At 46.4% G+C, this 19666-nt stretch overlaps 1 protein-coding gene across 1 annotated transcript in view; it reads left to right on the forward strand.

Moving 5' to 3' along the window:
• The window catches only part of KIF1B (kinesin family member 1B), a 271664-nt gene that overhangs the window by 187805 nt on the left and 64193 nt on the right, over positions 1–19666 (forward strand). Inside the window, 1 exon segment of the mRNA XM_068238866.1 lies at positions 17080–17176. Coding sequence (XP_068094967.1) covers positions 17080–17176 — 97 coding nt within the window.

Genomic DNA, 19666 nt, shown 5'->3' on the forward strand with positions numbered 1-19666 from the left:
CTAGAGATGTCTGGGACACAGTTGGTGTAGGAGATGAGAGAATAGAGGATGTGGTGCCTGTTGGGAAGGGCCCCTCGGATGTCGATGATTTGAAGCATCATGTTGACAAACTGGAAGATATTTTGCTAGAAGTGAAGACCCAAAACAACATGAAGGATGAAGAGATAAAAGCACTACGACATAAAATGTTGAAAATGGAGAAAGTGTTACCTCTGATGGGCCCACAGGGTGAAGGTAGGCAAAGAGGGTCTAGCATGGAACGCAACAAAAGACCAGAAAGTGATAAATGTAATACTTCGATAGAGGAGCCTGAGAAGGAAGACAGCAGAGTGAACCAGATGGACAGCGATGGGATGTTCAGCCGAGGGAGATCACAGTGGATGAGGCAGGAACAGATTAAATTTAAGAGCCTCCAACAGCAGGAAATTGCCAAGCAGCTGCGACGTAACGGCCCACATAAATTCATCCCACCAGAGAACCGCAAACCACGGTTCCCGTTCAAAAGCAATCCTAACCACCGGAGTTCTTGGAGTCCTGGTACACATATCATCATTACCGATGATAAGGTGATTGAAGTCAAAATCCCTAAAGAAGCTGAAATTGTAGAACAGGAAGAGGTGGAGCCAGAGAAGGAAATCTGGAGCCCGTACACTCACTCTCGCAACCAAAATTTACAGCAACAACAGCATCGGGGACAAGGACACGACAACCAAGATAACTCATCGGGCCGGTGGAGGAGTAATTCTCTGAATGGTTATCAGAGGGGACTAAGACGTCAAACATCATCAGGGTCCTCTGAGTCACTTCAGTCCTGTGATTCAAAACAGACTGATTCACAACATTTTCACCAACCGTATCAAGATTATCAACAAGAGTATGAGCAAGGGCATCATCAAGGCTATCAGCAAGGGCATCAACAAGGATATCAGCAAGGGCATCAACAAGGATATCAGCAAGGCCCTCCACAAAGGCAGCAAAACTGGGGCAACTATTACAACAGTGGCAATGAAGGCAGCAATACCTCTTACAGTAAGCAGGGTGACCGTCCCTACCACCATCACCACCACCACAATCAGTTTGTCACCCCACCTCGAATGAGGCGTCAGTACTCCGCTCCTAACCTCAAGTCTGGACGAGAAACCACAGTCTGAAGGAACTGTTTTTTGCAGAGACACTAAAGCAGTATCCATAAGACAGGGAGGATAGTCTAGGTGGCACAGCCCATGCTGCTATGTCCTGTATTCCTTTTTAAGCTGGTTGGTCAACCATAACAGTGTTGGGTGTATTGGAGGTTTCCATTCTTGAATTTCCCTGTTTTTTTTCTTAATTTTTTGTTTTGTGTTTTTGATGTTTAAAAGCCCAGGAGAGGGACTGTTTGAAATGGGTCTAGATAGAGTCCCCTCAGATGAATAATCATTGGGGGCTTCTCCGTCCATATTCGGAAGGCACTCTACCTCTCCCGCCTTTTAATTACAGTATTATCCTTTGCTACGTGCTACCTACTTTATTATTTTTTCCTTTTAGACTTAACTAGACTGACATATATTTCCCATACTTGTGGGTAACAAAGGGGTTTTTTCTTTCTTTTTTTTTTAGTCTCTAGGGGATTGTAACATGCACTGACTTTTCTTTCTCTGTACACATTATGTTGTGTTTTTATTTTGCTTTTGTTGTTTTTTTTCCAATTAGTATTTTTAATGATGATTAAACCACTAGGATGCCTTAAAGTATTCTAAATGAAAGCACTAATCCTTGGAAGCCAACGATGACGCTAATACTGCCACTAATACTTATTCTGACTGTGAGACAATGAGGTCACCTTTCCTGAGTTTTAGGTGGATTTCTGAGGTCTCCCTACACATATAGACATAGGTTTGTTTGAACCTGGTAATCTTCCGTATCCAACAGTGTGACAATCCTGCAGCTGAAACTGACTGCTGAGTAGTCAAGTCACAGCTTAAAGCGGATCCGAGATGAAAAACTAACTATAACAAGTAACTTGTCTATATATCTTATCTAAAGTTTAGATAGTTTACACATCAAATCTAGCTGCAAACAGCTTTAATAGAAAATGATTATTTCTTCCTGTGATACAATGACAGCAGCCATGTTGTTTGTAAACATTACACAGAGGCAGGCTTATCTGTATCTTGATCACTCAGCCTGTGAAAAAAAACTAATCCTCGCTCCTCCCCTCTGCCTCTGAAATCAATGGTTAGTAACACCTCCTACTGCCCAGACTGAGCTCCCATGAGCCCTTGCTACTGCCAAGGCTCTCTGAAAACCTGTTGGTGTGGTTTATTTAGTTTTTAGGGAATTAGAGTATTAAAACAAAAACAAAAAAGTATTTGGCTTGAGGAATGCCCTATAAACAATAGGAAAGGAACACAATTATGCAATGAGTAAAATTTCACCTCGGAACCACTTTAACTTGCTATTGCCTACATGATCACTCCTTTCCCCTCCCTTCTGATGACTCGTGCTGTCTTGGTGGAAAGAAGACAGCATGAGTCATACGAAGGGAGGAGATGAGGGGCGATGATGTTGAAGTCTCATTGGGCCATATGCTATTAACTTTTTGTACTGAGTTTTCTCCTAAGTGATATTTTTAAATTTGTCAATAAAATGCATTTTGAATAACCAGAAAGCAAGAACATACTTAAAATAGTTTTGATAGTACTTTGCCACCTACTTTTGAGTACTTTTTTAAATTGCAAAGTTCTGATGAGTTATTCTAAATAGAAGATTAAAAAAATATCTCCTAGAGAAAACTCAGTAGAAATGTTAATTGCTTATGGGCCATTGTGAGAAAGTTGTTCCTTTAGCAGCACGTTTAGTTCGAGGACTTTGATTGGTGAGTATTGACAGCACAATCCCTGCAGGTGTCTGCGACTGGTTCAAGACTGTGGAGCCCTCTCCACTCTTTTAGGGCTCATCAAGGTAGATCAAAAGTAAGTCGACAGTTGATTATCTCCCTATATAGCATAAAGGAGGCTGGAGACCTTACCAATGACCTAGTAAGGCTCCTTTAAGAAGAACGGACGTAAGGAAGCTGGTTAGATGCATGTGTGACATATAAGGTTGGAGGAGATAGGTAGGTTAAGTCCTAATTGCAAAGGCTGGACTGTTCTGTATTGGTTTTTAAATATTCAGCTTGATTTTAATATCATTTATAGCACCGTCATTGATGATCATGTATTTTGAGATTCTCCCAAGACCTATAACTGCCTAGGGTTATTTTTTTTCTTATTTTTAGTTTTGCTGTACTTTGAGTATGCCATGGCATTTTTTAATCACTCATAACATCTACGGTAGATTTAACCCATAAGCAGCTTCAGTAGAGTTATCTTGTTTGAGATAATTGTACTGCTTTTGACCTCAGTTTGCAGAACTTGTGCTGCAAATTCTTGGAATGCTTTGATGTCTCTCTGCTAGCAGAAAATATAGAAACTGAAAGCAGAAGCCCTCTGTTATTGTCTTACACTGCCCCCTAGTGACAATTGGTCATAAATGCAGATTACAGCAGTACTAATTAGAAGCAAGGAAATATAACATAGGTCTGCTAAAATGAATTGGCCTGGAGCAATGGCAAGCCTCTAAAAAAATTGGCTGCGAAAGGGTTAATCACAGCTACAAGATTGAAGTCTTATCCACACCATGGAGTACTTGTACAATTTGTTATGACAATCAGGTACCTTTAGTGACTGCAGCCCCCAGTTGTCATTCTTAACTGCAGCCGACATTAGAAGTGTATTAGCTGACGTTGCAGCTGTCTGAGCAATCTGTGGATAATCTTTCCAACGTCTGTGTAGTAGGAGGCCTACGAAAAGCCCTGAACAGATGTTAGATGGGAATTGGATTAGAACAGAATGATGTGACTTGTGTCTTGCAGTAAGAGCAGTGGTCAGTAATGATAATCCATTAAGGTGCAAACAGTAAGCAGCTTGGAACTGAGGCCATCAAAATAATCAGGAAGTGCTTTTGACTTTTTGCCTGGGGGTGATTGGATTGGGTGCTGATGCATTTCCAAAATTGTCACTTACTGGAGACTGAAAGCTTTGTATGTCTTGGAGTGAGCGTCACTTAAAGAAATACTGTAGGGGGGTCGGGGGGGAAATTAGTCAAACTTACCCAGGGCTTCTAATGGTCCCCTGCAGACATCCTGTGTTGGCGCAGCCACTCACCGATGCTCCGGCCCCGCCTCCGGTTCACTTCTGGAATTTCAGACTTTAAAGTCTGAAAACCACTGCATCTGCATTGCCATGTCCTCGCTCCCGCTGATGTCACCAGGAGTGTACTGCGCAGACACAGACCATACTGAGCCTGCTCAATACACTCCTGGTGACAACGCAGGCGCAGTGGTTTTCAGACTTTAGAGTCAGAAACTCCAGAAGTGAACCGGAGGCGGGGCCGGAGCATCGGTGAGTGGCTGCGCGGGCACAGGACGTCTGCGGGGGACCATTAGAAGCCCGAGTAAGTTCAACTCATTTTCCCCCATCTCCCTACAGTATTCCTTTGCGGTTTAGTGGGTAGGAAATGTGGAGGTTACATTTAGGTCTTGAGGTTAAACCGGTAGGTTTTGGTGTCAAGAAGGCGATAATAATGGCGCGTCGTTAAGGTTGGATGTCAGGAATGGGTTTATATTGGGGGAGGTTAGGATTAGGAATCAAGAACAGTATTCAACAGTAAGGGAAGCATATAAAGAATGATGGGTTATAGCCAAATTGTTATTAAAAACAAGCTGCAGGATATCGGGAATGCTATTTGCAATACTCAGGGCCTCTGTTTAGAGCGGTCTTTACCCACTCCATACAGTTGTTCTACATGGGCATGACTTGCCCACTCCATACATTTGTTCTACATGGACATGACTTGTGCAGACACTAGAATTTCCATTAACCTGATAGTAAGTACTTATCTAATATCTTTAAGCAGGTTAAGAAATCAGTTAAAATGTCTTCAGTCTGGTTAGTACGATTGTCCAGAGATTTTTCAGTCTGGTTATTTCATGTGAGGACTTTTACATTGGCTGTAGATGAAGTCTTCAATCGCCCATAGTGTCAGTGACTGTTGGCCAATAATTTGGTAGTCTTTGCTTGAACCACTATTTATTCCATAACTTTGCCAAAGACCTGATGTGATGAACGAGGGTTGGAAGTCTTGCTTCCTTTGCTGCATAGGAAAGGGTAATGACATTGGCCAACATCAGAGATTATCTGACCTATCAGAAAGCACGCCGGAACTAACAAATTCCACTCACTCGAAATTGCTTCTACTCAAGCCAATTCTTAAATGACTGCCGTATGACTGGTTCTTCCAGGCCACATACAGCCATCTTTTTTGATGGCCCTCGACAAATGTTCTCCCCAGACTGAAATGTGACCTGCATTACTCGGAATCTTATCAAGACTACAGTTTCATAGTCCAGATAAATCTTCCTCTTTGGCTTTTCCTCCTTATACTAAAACTGCAGCTTTTTGTTATTTTTTCAGTGGCTTTAGGGATGTTATTGTATTTGAAGACAGACCACAAGAAGCAGGTTGTTTGAAGGCTCTACAAGACCAGATTCACATTTGGTCTCCTCTGTTATTGGAGGTTATCTGTGATACTAAGCGGTTTGTTGAGTCCGTGCTGATGGAAGCTGCAATAAACTAGAAAGACAGGATAGGTGACCTTCTCAAGACAGAGCGTTCATTGATGTTGGCCTTCTCAAAACTCTTTCTAACCTTTAGTAACTTACAGACACTACTTTTATTTTAGTTTAAAAGATTAAAAAACACTACTACTCCAGCAGTCTGCCTCACAATCCAGGGGAACTGGATTCCGGGATTGTGAGGTTCCCAGCTTGCTGTTCATGTAACTGACTGATACATTTGAAGCTGCTCCATTTCTTGATTGATGCAGCCAGTTAAATCACCGCTAAGGCTGTTTGTATTTGTAATTTCTGTAACTGCATCTGTGAATGCTGTGGTTTTAGGCCTAGCTCACATGGATAGTTGTAAAGCGTTGCGGTTAACAGCTACTCTGCTGCCTCCAAGCAGCCCTCTTCAATTGCCTGGTCATTTGAAGAAAGCAGTTGAAGGCATTTATGGGAGGGAGTCAAATGCCTATCTAAGCAGTTGCTTTGTATACCGTAGAACATTAATTTGCATTGAGGCGTTTTGAGACTGTTAATGACTCCCAGAAGCTGCAAGTGGCGTCTGTGGAAGCGGAATCTACCACGGTCATTCACAAATGCAGTCAAGTACACTCTCATCCTTTCAGTGGAGAAACAGTTGATCTCCCATTGACCACTCCATCACATATTTAAAAAATCCACTCTGCAGGCGTCTGAGTGAACCAGACCTCGGGCGTTAAGCAGCATGTGACTCATCAAAATGAGCAATTTTTAAGCACCTGTAACAATGTAGGCAGCCATACTGCAAGCCTCAATAACGATGTGACTGGAATCCATTTTCATTGACGAGCTCTTTGTTATAAATGGCCGCTGACACGACGACAGGTGCTCTTTCATGCAATATACAGTGCTGTAACCCTTTAACTTCTGCCATATTTACTGTCATGTTGTGAGTGGGAGTCAGTATCATTGTGTATATATTTCTCGTCAGAAAGTTTGTATGTGACTTTTGGGAATTCTCCATCACCCAACATTGTATGTATTGATCCACTGCTGACCTTTGAGTCTGACGTTAAACTACCTACAAGCAGCCACGCCCCCCTTCTGTGGTCACCTGGGGGTAGCCTGCTACATGTACCACTTGCAATCTTCCATACGTTGCTGGGAGTAGACCCCCAGCCATTGCTGCCTTGTTTGGTAAGATCTGTGCCTTCCGGTGATATCCTTGAGGATCACCCTTGTTGGACACCAACAGGTCCAGAATATTTTTTTAAATGTAAAGCTGTCTGATTCACAGGTTTCTGTACAGAACCGACAACCTGTCAAATTTAAGGCTGCTCAATGAATAAACTTTGAGATGAACTTGAGAACTTTGAGTTTTTGTTGTCTTGTCAATTTTGTCTTCACACATTAGAACATTTAGGCTGCTTTCACAGTTAGACGTTACAGGCGCACGTTAGAGCAGCCTGTAACGCAGTCCACCGCACAGCAATGAAAAATCAATGGGCTGGTCACAGTGCCCACGTTGCGTTACATTGTAACGCAGCACGTCAAGTTATAGTGCTGCGTGCTGTGCGTTATAAGCGGCTAAGCCGTGTTAGACTGTTTGCACATGCTCAGTAATGTTGGAGGAGGAGGTCTCCCCTCCTCCTCCCCGGGCAGGCACATGGCTAATTAATATTCACTGCACGGTGTGACGTGCAGTGTTTACTTCCTGGATCGGCCGCTCTGTGCGGCGATTGGCTGGCGGGACCACGTGATGGCGCATGCGCACAAGAGTGCGCATCACGGCATCACGGACGCCAGAGTGAGCTGCACAACGCGGCTCGATCTGATGTCCAGCTTTTACCACACTATGCGTTGCGTTAGGTGCACGTTATGCGACCTTAACGTAGCACCTAACGCAGCGTCTTAGTGGGGAAGAAGCCTTAAAGAAACTATCCCACACTAACTTGTCACACAGGCTTCCATGGATCCGCCACAGTGTCGGTCCTTACCTCACGCACTAACATCCAGTGGCAATCCAGCTAAGAGGGGTGAACAGGGGAGGGGGGGTGCAGTAATAAAGCCTACAGAACCATACACCTGCTGTAGATGGTGTGATAACTTCAGTTCCATTAAAATGACACTAAAGCAAACAAAAAAACGTATAAAGAAGTGTATGTGTAGTACGGAGAATGAATAGAACATTTGTATCTAAGAAAAAAGTCTCATTTTTATTTTCAGCCTTTTTTTTTTTTTTTATTCCATCATTCTCTAATATTTTCAGTTTGCAAACTTCACTCTGTATTTTAAATTATGAAACCGAGCAGAGCTAATGACCCTTTAAACTCCCTGCAGTAAAATCTTATCTGAAGCTGTTTTTCACTGTTTCTTTGACGTATAAGTGCTTCAGAAAACTGTCTTCCACCCAAGTTGGGTTGAATAGCTCAGAGAAGCTCTTTTGCATAGATAAAAAGTGACGTTTGTTTTAACTCTTCCTGTACTGGAAACAATATGAGAGACTTTTCTTTACTACTAATGTTCTATATCTTAGCTGTACTACACACACATTTTATTATCTCATACGTTTATTTTGCATCAGGCAGTAGCACCTGCAGCAATAAGATTTATATCCAATGACATCTCTGCAGAAATGTTGTCTGATACCTACTTGTGTAATGTCATAGATCTAGTAAACCAAGAAACTCCTGATTCTCAAAAGAATTGCACGGCATACTAAGCTGCTGCCCACAGGTGCGGCTGTGCTTACTTAAGTATACACAAATGCAGCTGTACACACACTACAACTGCCACACTAAGTCGATGCAGATTCGAAGCGTACACAAAAAACGACCACACTAAGCCAACACCCTCACTAAGCCGCCTCCCACACTAAGCCGCCTCCCACACTAAGCCTCTGCCCACACTGCGTCCATGCTTACTTCACTGCGTAATGACAAGCTGACGTATAAAAACGTCCTGCTAGAGCCTCTTAAAGTGAAGGTCCAGGGAAACCTTGAAAAAAATAAAAATCCCTATCCACTTACCTGGGGCTTCCTCCAGCCCGTGGCAGGCAGGAGGTGCCCTCGCCGCCGCTCCAGAGGCTTCCGGTCGTCTTCGGTGGCCGACCCGACCTGGCCAGGCCGGCTGCCAGGTCGGGCTCTTCTGCTCTCCATGGCCGGGCTCTTCTGCGTCCCACGCGGGCGCGCTGACGTCATCGGACGTCCTCCGGGCTGTACTGCGCAGGCGCAGTAGTTCTGCGCCTGCGCAGTACAGCCCGGAGGACGTCCGATGACGTCAGCGCGCCCGCGTGGGACGCAGAAGAGCCCGGCCATGGAGCGCAGAAGAGCCCGACCTGGCAGCCGGCCAGGTCGGGTCGGCCACCAAAGACGACCGGAAGCCTCTGGAGCGGCGGCGAGGGCACCTCCTGCCTGCCACGGGCTGGAGGAAGCCCCAGGTAAGTGGATAGGGATTTTTATTTTTTTCAAGAGTTCCCCGAACCTTCCCTTTAACGGCTTCAGGATGTTTTTATAAGTCAAACAGTGCTGCTGCCGATGTGCGCATGCACGTGTGCACGCTCCCGCGTGAAAATAGTGGAAAAAAACACCATAGAAAAAAGACACCTTTATTTCCAAATAATATATTGTCACCATACTTTGTACTAGGGACATAATTACAATCTTGTGATATTTCCCTTTAAAATGCATAGAAAATAAAGTAATTACTGAAAACAAATATCAACCCCAAAAAGCCTAATTGGTGGTGAAAGAAACAAGATATAGATCATTTCATTGTGATTAGTAGTGATTAAGCTATTGGCAAATAAAAAGGGATGAGCACTGAAAGGTGAAAATCGCTCTTGTCCGTTAGGGTAAAAACCCCTTTGGGGTGAAGTGGTTAAAGAGGAACTGACGCGAAAATCTTAAAATTTAACACACATACAAATAAGAAGTATATTTCTCCCTGAGTAAAATGAGCCATAAATTACTTTTATCCTATGTTGCTGACACTTACAGTAGGTAGTAGAAATCTGACATTACCGCAGGGCTGTGGAGTCGGAGTCGGGCAATTTTGGGTGCCTGGAGTCGGAGTCAGGAAAAAATACTCCGACTCCGACTCCTAATGAATTTGTAACTGTAATTAAAATAGAAAATATGATATGTTCTATTTCTCAGATAATAGTCATTAAAAATGTGTATATATACAGTATATATACAGTAATAGCTGTGCTTAGTCCACAAAAATGAAATAAACCAATCAAAATTAGTTACTTGTGCTGCTTCAATAAAGCAGTCCTTGTATTTTTAAGGTCAGATATACATATCTGATTGTGACTGTATATATGATGTGTACACAGGAATCTCTTATATATACTAAATAACATCTATGCTGTAAGAATAAAGCCTGATGTGTAGCTGTGTCACTAATAGAGATGGTCAACGAGATGGAAATAATTCTGCATTGATGCTGATTTATGCAAATGTATGCACTCCCTTTGCTCATGAAATCAAATAATTTGATATGTTATTAAAATTTGGTTTGGTGACTACAAATTAAAGGGTAACTGAGATGGATGAAAAGTAAAGTTTTATACATACCTGGGGCTTCCTCCAGCCCCCTTCAGGCTAATCAGTCCCTCGCTGTCCTCCACCACCCGGATCTTCTGCTATGAGTCCTGGTAATTCAGCCAGTCAGCGCTGTCCAGCCGCATGCCGCTCCCACAGCCAGGAACATTCTGCACCTGCGCAATAGTGCTGCACAGGTGTAGTATGCTCCTGGCGGCGGAGTGTGTGCATGCGCACTACGCCTGACTGGCTCAAGTACCTGGACTCGTAGCAGAAGATCCAGGTGGTGGTGGAGGACAACGAGGGACTGATTATCCTGAAGGCGGCTGGAGGAAGCCCCAGGTATGTATAAAACTTTAATTCAATCTGTCTCAGGTTTACTTTGTTACACAGTAGTACTATACTCTACATATGCACTCCCCACAGAGCTGCAGGGAATCCACTGAGAATGCTGTGCACATTGAACACAGAGGTGTTGTCTGTTTACAATCTCCTCATTCCCCTGCAGAGTACCTGCACATCATTCTTACATGTACCCACACTTACATTGCCTAGGGCCTGATAGATGTTCTTTGTTCCGGTTTGTACCTTTTACAAGTACTCTCTTACCAAGGACTAGTTTTAGTCTAAAGGGAATAAATATAGTAGTCTACATATCCTTCTCACTTCAGTTGTCTTGTAAAATTCCTAAGCGTTGGCAGTTAAGAGACGAATTTCATGTTACATACTTTTAATCAACAAAATTGTAATATGCAAATTAGAGGAGTCGGAGTCGTGGAGTCGGAGGAATCCTAAACTGAGTAGTCGGAGTCGGTGGATTTTTGGACCGACTCCACAGCCCTGCATTACCGACAGGTTTTGGGCTAGTTCATCTCTTCATGGGGGATTCTCAGCATGGCCTTTAATCTTTATAAAGACATTCTCTGAAAATGATTAATACAAAGATGCTGGCCAGCCTCCCTGCTCGCTGCACACTATTTTGGCAGTTGGACAGAGCAACTGCCATTCACTAAGTGCTTTTAAAAATAAATAAAACCGTGAGCACCCTCCTATGAGGAGATGGGCTAGTCCAAAACCTGTCGGTAATGTCAGATTTCTACTACCTACTGTAAGTAACAGCAACATAGGAGAAAAGTAATTTATGGCTCATTTTACTCTGGGAGAAATGTACTTCTTATTTGTATGTGTTTTAAATTTTAAGATTTTCGCTACAATTCCTCTTTAAGTATGCATAAACGCAGCTGCACATACACTTCAACTGCCAAACTAAGCCGACGTAGCTGCGAGCCTACACAAAAACTACCACACTAAGCCGCTGCTCACAGGTGCGTCCAGGCTTGCTTAAAGGGAACCTAAACTGAGAGGGATATGGATGTTTCCTTTTAAATAATACCAGTTGCCTGGCAGTCTTGCTGATCTCTTTGGCTTCATTCGTTGCTGAACCGCTATAACGAATTTGCATCCGCATAGCGTTTGTATGTGGATTTTACAGCAAATTTGCATACGATTTTGCATATGTTTGTATGTATGTGAATTTAACCGTCAGTGCCTGTGTGCTTTTACATTGGGTTTATGCGAAATCGTATGCGAATTCACGGTGAAATTCGCATAGTGAAACCGCATGCGCATTTCCTATTAAATACATTGTGTGCGAATTACTTAGCGGTGTGCGGTGAGCGAATTCTGATGGCTCTGCCGTGCAGATTTTTCCTGCACACAAAACCGCAAAGAAATCCTGACAAGTGGAAACGGCCCCATCCACTTGTATTCCCTGTGCGAATTGACATGCGGGAAATGCATGCAAATTCGCGATAGTGGAAACGGGCCCTGACTGCTTCCTCCAAGTCACTAAAATTACTGTGCAAGAATTAGCAGAGGATGTATAACAAATATGTTATTTAAAGTGAACTGGGCTGCTTTGTTAAATTTAAAAGTGTACGTCTTGGCTTCTTCATATGGCCCACACATGAGAAAAGGGTCCGCCTACACATGGTTAGGGCCCACCTTCACATGGGGGAAAGTCCGCCTACACATAGGGAGGGCCCGCCTACACATGGGAAGGGCCCGCCTACACATGGGGGAAAGCCCGCCTACACATGGGGGAAAGCCCGCCTACACATGGAAAGGTAAGTAGGAAGGATGCAGAGAGGCACACTTGTCCTAGTAATAACTTCGGGTGCATGACCAAGGATGCTAAGCAACATCCAAAGTAGTATCACAATAGTAGAAAGGTTGGTCAGCACACCAGCTTCTTCAATGAGCAGAGTTTAATCAATCACATGTCAACACTAAGGTTAACAATTGTTTCGGGGCCACAGGGGGTCCCCTTCATCAGAACAGTTCTGATAAAGGGGACCCCCTTTGGCCCCGAAACAATTGTTAACCTTAGTGTTGACATGTGATTGATTAAACTCTGCTCATTGCAGAAGCTGGTGTGCTAACCAACCTTTCTACTATCGGTACACATGGAAAGGGCCTGCCTACACATGGAGAGGGGAATGGGCCTGTTTATACATGGGGGAGGGCCTGCCGCATACATGTAAAAAGGGCACCAGGAAATTTGGGCGATGGGTGAAGGCGAAAACTGTCTCAACCTGCTGTGGCAAATTTCCTGGCAACATTAATTACAATTCCCCCTCCAGGGCGCTGTACAGTGGGCTACGATGCAATTCTGCTTTCAGCTATTGCTGGTGGCTGAGTTGCTGTGCTTTTATTGTAATTTGGTCTCGGGGAGATTTATCAACCCATTACCAACAGTTCTTTCTTCTTAATCTGTTCTAACCAGCAGGTAGAACAGCTCTGCATGATAATAAGAACCTTCTTAAATCCTAGGGAATAGTGGCAGTTTAGCATGGATTTCTAGAGCTGCACTACAGTTAAAGAGACTCTGAAGCGAGAATAAATCTCGCTTCAGAGCTCATAGTTAGCAGGGGCATGTGTGCCCCTGCTAAACCGCCGCTATAACGCCGCTAAACGGGGGTCCCTTCACCCCCAAACCCCCCACTGCAACACTTGGTCGCAGACTTGGTCGCTCCTGGAGGCAGGGCTAACCGCCGCAGCCCTGCCTCCAGTCGCGTCTATCAGCGGCGCATCGCCGCCTCTCCCCCACCCCTCTCAGTGAAGGAAGACTGAGAGGGGCGGGGGAGAGGCGGAGATACGCGCTGACAGACTCGCGTGGGGCAGGGCTGCGGCGGTTAGCCCTGCCCCAACCAGGAAGCGCTCCCCCGCTGCACCGAGGGGATTTGGGGGTGGAGGGACCCCCGTTTAGCGGCGCGATAGCGGCGGTTTAGCTCTATGACGTCTGAAACGAGATTTATTCTCGCTTCAGACTCTCTTTAAGAAAAGTGCAAATCCATCCCTAAACGGGCGCAGATTAAGAAATGCTTGATAGCAGTTCCAAAGTTGTAGAACTGCAGGCTAGACATGATTGCAGAGTGCAGGCTAGACATGATTTGTGATGTGCTCCTCCCCCTGCTGAATTCCTCCTCAGGCATAGAACACACTTGTCTTTCAGTTTTCTGCGCGCGTTTTTCTGCATACTTTTTCTGCACACCAAGTGTGTTTCTATGCAGGAAAACGCACGCGTTTTTTCACACCAGCTGATGTAGTTGATAGAGAAAACTGACAAAATGTGCAGAATCAGGATGCAGAATGTCAGTTTTTTTTTCTGCGTGCAAACAACATATTGAGTGTGTACTAGCCCATTGATTAACATGAGTTCTCAGTTTTTCTGTGCAGAAAACGGACACGAAAACAGTCAAGTGTGTTCCCTGCCTGAGCCTGCTGCTATCAATACAGCAGGTGTGTTGGTTACCTCAGCAACAGCAGTTCCCCTCACACACTGTACTGTCTGAGAGACCTTCCTAGCTCCTCCTATTATACAAAAGGTTTAGAAGGAATCTGCACTATTTAGTGATTTCGTAGGATGTCTGAGACCGTTCTGCACGGATTTCTAAAAACCTACCAATGTTTTGTCTCAGACACTCTTGATAAATCTGGCCCTCTGTATTTTGCTGGTGCCCAAATTACTCACTGTGCTCAAATATAGCCACAATTCACATTACAGCCTATGGTGGTGCCCAGATGTCCTCGGCCACGTGGCGCCCTTTTTACCTGACTCGGGGTCCTCCAGGCAAAGGCACTAAGATGATGAAATCTGTGTGCACGACACTGGTGGCAATGGATCCTTCTCTAATCAGATTTGACCTATCTGATGGTCGATCTGTGGCAGATTGAGAGATGTCTGGGTACATTTAGTGCTAATTGGAGCTAAAATAACTCCAAGGGGCAATGGGTTCCATGAATGCCCAGCCACGCAGAGGGGTCATGATAGTGGCAAGTATAAGGATGTTTTGGACAAGACAAGTAAAAAGGGCGCTGGACATTTGGGAGCTGCCACAGGCTGTAATATGAGTTATGGTTTGAGCAGCGCTCAGAGGGTAATTTGGGTGCCGCCAAAGAACGAAGCCCCAAATTACAAAAAAAAAATAAAACAGTGCTCCTGAGTCCATGGCACCTTGGAGGGGGAATAGTAATCTACAACGTCGGGAAATTTGGAATAGTAGGGTGAGCAGTGTTTCTGCTCCACCCTGTGCCCAAATTTCGTGGCGCCCTGTTTGCATGTATTCGTTTTGGAGGGTGGGGTGTACACAGTAAGCTTAGAATGAAAATAGTGAGAGTATAGTTAAAAAAAAATAAATCCTGGGCTTTAAAGAAGAGGGCTTTAAAAATCACTCATACTGCATGCAACTGCAATTGCAAAATTTGTTTTGGCAGTCCATGCTGTGATCTAGTCACCACACCGAGGGTTACAGTGATCCAGTGACTACACCGAGGGTTAGTAGTCCAGTGACCACACCAAGGGTTACAATGATCCAGTGACCACACCAAGGGTTGCAGTGATCCAGTGACTACACCGAGGGTTGCAGTGATCCAGTGACCGCACCGAGGGTTGCAGTGATCCAGTGACCACACCGAGGGTTACAGTGATCCAGTGACCACACCGAGGGTTGCAGTGATCACAAAGAGGGTTACAGTGATCCAGTAACAGCACCGAGGGTTACAGTGATCCAGTGACCACACCGAGGATGCAGTGATCCAGTGACCACACCGAGGGTTACAGTGATCCAGTGACCATACTTAGGATTGCAGTGATCCAGTGACCGCACCGAGGGTTACAGTGATCCAGTGACCGCACCGAGTGTTGCAGTGATCTAGTGATCACACCAAGGGTTGCAGTGATCCAGTGACCACACTGAGGGTTTCTGTAAACCAGTAACCACACTGAGGGTTGCAGTCTCTTGTCAACTAATAGCAGTATAATAAATCCAGGCCAGTTTTCTTGCTTCAGTTGTGATCTCTGGCTCAGCGATGCCTTCATAATCCAGTTCCAGTGAGTTACTCCATAACATCAGCTCAGAAGGCCAAACATTCCCTGGAGGGTAGCATGAACTCTGATAAGAGAAGCAGTGTAGTCAGTGAGTTGTGTTGTATAGCGAGGGGATGACGGGCAACAGTAACAGGAGACTTCTTACAGGAAGTAGAAGGAATCATGAAATCTGCTGTACAGGAAGTAGAGTAAATCCTGAAATCCGCTGTACAGGAACCAGTAACCACACAGATGAAATGTCACTCATTTGTAAGATAGTTATTAAAGTGACCGTTGTCTCGCTATTACGAATGGCCAACAAGATGCACTTCACTCTAACTTTCATACAAGTTTAATGCAAACTATATGTAACTTTGGAATTTGAGCATCCGAATGCATTTCCTGCGGATATGGACTGCTACAATTATTCCTGAACATCTTTAGTCGCTGCCAAAAGACCTGCCGCAAGTCTAATGCAGCTAAGGTGAACCCCCCCCCAGCATCCCCCCCCCCCCCTCTCCTGATCAGAGCTTAAAGTACACCTGAGACGCCAATAAAGAAGGTTTTGTTACTTGCACCGATAAGTCCCTCACAGTCCTCCCCCGGTCCTCCGTTCGGCCGCAATCAGCCCCGGTAACTGGTCCTATCGCGTCAGTCGGGGTCTTCCGCACATGCACGGTCCACCACGCATGTGCAGAGGAGCCCAACTGGCTTGGCTGAGCCTGTTACCAGGGCTGATTGCGGCTGAATGGAAGCCAGCGAGGGACTCACCGGTGCTTATGGGGCTGGATAGGTAAATATGAAAACTTTTTTTATTGGCGTCTCAGGTTTACTTTGAAGAGGAACTTTGCTGAAAAATATTAGTGTGTGTGGAGAGGATACTCACTGTGTAAACAGTCTTCCTGTCTCCGCTGCTGGAGAGGGGCAGATGTGACTTCATGCAGTGGGCGGGGTGAGTGGGTTGAACAAAGCTATTAGCCGTTGCTCGGCCAAATTGATCTGCTGGCAGACGGCTGGCGGTCAGCTGACATTAGTCGGGGGCTGCTGTGCACACGCCGGAGTATTGGCAGAGCCGGCCGTTATCGGCCTCCTCAGCTGTCTTTAATCCACTGTGAGGAACACAGAGCAGGGGATTACTTTAGCAACTTTATGTGGAATGAAGACTTTTCATTGTGTGCTGTGCAAGAGTTCGGGTCCACATTAAAGAACGATTCCAGAGGGGAATGATACAAAGTCTCTGTTTCTGCCTCTCCCCTCCCCCAAACCCCGCCCCTCCATGCCCACTGTTGCTCCTTCACACTCTCTTCTTTCTTCATTATCTCATTATTTGCTATTCTTTAGCAGTATTACAACCTGTAAAAAAAGATATCTATAGACCTCCCATTAGCTTCAGTGCCAGCCCTATGGCATGCCTCCTGTTCATTCTATTCCGGTACTGAAATCCTTGCCTTCACAGGGAGGAGCTAAGAGTCACGTGTTGTGGAGCTGCTGTTGTTGTCTGTGTGTGTCTTCCTGTCTCTCTACACGTCCTGTCTCTCCATCTTCAGGATTATGAGAGCAAGCTGCTGGCTCTTCAGAAGCAAGTAGAGACTCGATCACTGACTGCAGACACCACCGAGGAAGAGGATGAGGAAGAGGAGGAAGGTAAGACTCACTGAGTACGCTTTATATTGAGATCAATCCATGACATCACCTACCCAGCATGCCACAGTCTGCAGACATTCCCTCTGAGGGGGAGGTGCTACATTCTCCTTTTTTTTTTTGTTGTTCTTCAAGTAGCAGTCACATAGTCACAGGGTGTCTGTTGTTCTACTTGCCTGTTTGGAAGTTTAGTACATTCCCCATCCCTTAAAGTGAACCCAAAGAGAGAGTGATATGGAGGCTGCCATATTTATTTCCTTTAAAGGGAAGGTTCAGGGACTAGCTAAAAAAAATAAAAATCCATTTCCACTTACCTGGGGCTTCCTCCAGCCCGTGGCAGGCAGGAGGTGCCTTCGGCGCCGCTCCGCAGGCTCCCGGTGGTCTCCGGTGGCCGACCCGACCTGGCCAGGCCGGCGGCCAGGTCGGGCCTCTTCTGCGCTCCATGGTGCGTTCCACGCCGGCACGCTGACGTCATCGGAAGTCCTCCGGGCTGTACTGCGCAGGCTCAGTAGTTCTGAGCCTGCGCAGTACAACCCGGAGGACATCCGATGACGTCAGCGCGCCGGCATGGAACGCACCATGGAGCGCAGAAGAGGCCCGACCTGGCCGCCGGCCTGGCCAGGTCGGGTCGGCCACCGGAGACCACCGGAAGCCTCTGGAGCGGCGGCGAGGGCACCTCCTGCCTGCCACGGGCTGGAGGAAGCCCCAGGTAAGTGGAAATGGATTTTTATTTTTTTTAGCTAGTCCCTGAACCTTCCCTTTAACCACCCTGGCGTTCTATTTCCCCAGGATTTCCGTGCAAAAAGTGGTTCAATTAATTTCCCATAATTTTCAACCAATTTTTTTTTTTGCAATCTTTTTTTTTTTGTATTGAATTCAATACAGGTTATTGTATTGAATTAAATTAAAAAAAAAAAGTGTTTGCTGCGAGATTTTGATGATGCTGTGTGACACTGGTTCCATCAACGCCGATCGACGGGGGACATGTGATCTCCAAGGGAGAAGCAAAATCCGCCAAGGGACATGGAAGAAGGCACCGGGGAAGCTATCAGAGGTACGCGACGAGGGATCAGCATGCCAATGGTGAGTATAAGACCCAGATGTATAGCCAGGTATAGTTAGCCAGATGTATAGCCAGGTATAGTTAGCCAGATGTATAGCCAGGTATAGTTAGCCAGATGTATAGTTAGCCAGATGTGCAGCCAGGTGTAGTTAGCCAGATGTATTAGCCAGGAATAGTTTAGCCAGATGTTTTGCCAGGTATATAGGGAGCAAGATGTTTGCCAGGTGTATAGGAGACAGATGTGCAGCCAGGTGTATAGGAGACAGATGTTTGCCAGGTGTATAGGAGACAGATGTGCAGCCAGGTGTATAGGAGACAGATGTGCAGCCAGGTGTATAGGAGACAGATGTGCAGCCAGGTGTATAGGAGACAGATGTGCAGCCAGGTGTATAGGAGACAGATGTGCAGCCAGGTGTATAGGAGACAGATGTGCAGCCAGGTGTATAGGAGACAGATGTGCAGCCAGGTGTAGGGAGTCATATGTATAGGGAGCCAGGTTTGCGGGTGCCTCTGCCCCCCCCCCCCCCATTGCCCCCGATGCCCCCTGACTCTGGCCGGGTGTCCCTTCTGTGGGGGGGCTCCCCTTCTGTGCTGGCTGGTAGTGGCCGGTGGGGATCCCCTCTGTGGGGGGGATCCCCATACTGTGCGTGCAGGTGGCTGGGTGGCCCTTCTGTGTGTGTGGGGGATATCCCCTTCTATGGGGGCTAGTCATGGTCTGTCGGGGACACCCCCTTCTGTTGTGGGGGGAGGTGGGTATCCCCATCTATGAGGGCTGTGGGTGGCCTCTCCCTCCTCTTCCCCCCATCCCTTCCGATCCCCCGTGCCCCCCCCCCCCCAATCCCGTGTCTCCCCCGTCAGAAGCCCTGATCTACTCACCTGAGGGCTTGCTCCTGCGGCGGAAGCGGCGCACTTCCTCCTCCATCGCGAAGTCTCGTGTTCTCTGTAATTACTGTACGCGGCTTGGTGACGTCACCAAGCCGCGTACTGTAATTACAGAGACCGGGACTTCGGCGATGGAGATGGAGGGTTTGCATCTCGGCCAGCGCAGGAGAAAGCCCTCAGGTGAGTAAAGCAGGGCTTTTGACTGACAGGGGGGAGACACGGGACGGGGGGGGACACAGGATCGGGGGTGAGGAGGGCACGGGGGACAGAGAGGGAGGAGGGAAAGGCCACCCACAGCTCTCATAGAAGGGGACACCCACCTCCCCCCCCCGCACAGAAGGGGGTGTCCCCGACCGGCCAAGACTCGCCCCATAGGGGGGATACCCGCCCCCCCACACACACACTACAGGGTCACCCGCACGCACATTACGGGGATGCCCCCTCCCCCCCCCCCTCCCCACAGAGAGGATCCCCGCCGGTACCGGCCACTACCAGCCAGCACAGAAGGGGACACCCTCCCCCTGCACAGAGGGGATCCCCGCACCAGC

Source organism: Hyperolius riggenbachi, chromosome 6, assembly GCF_040937935.1.
Source record: "Hyperolius riggenbachi isolate aHypRig1 chromosome 6, aHypRig1.pri, whole genome shotgun sequence".
NCBI lineage: Eukaryota > Metazoa > Chordata > Amphibia > Anura > Hyperoliidae > Hyperolius > Hyperolius riggenbachi.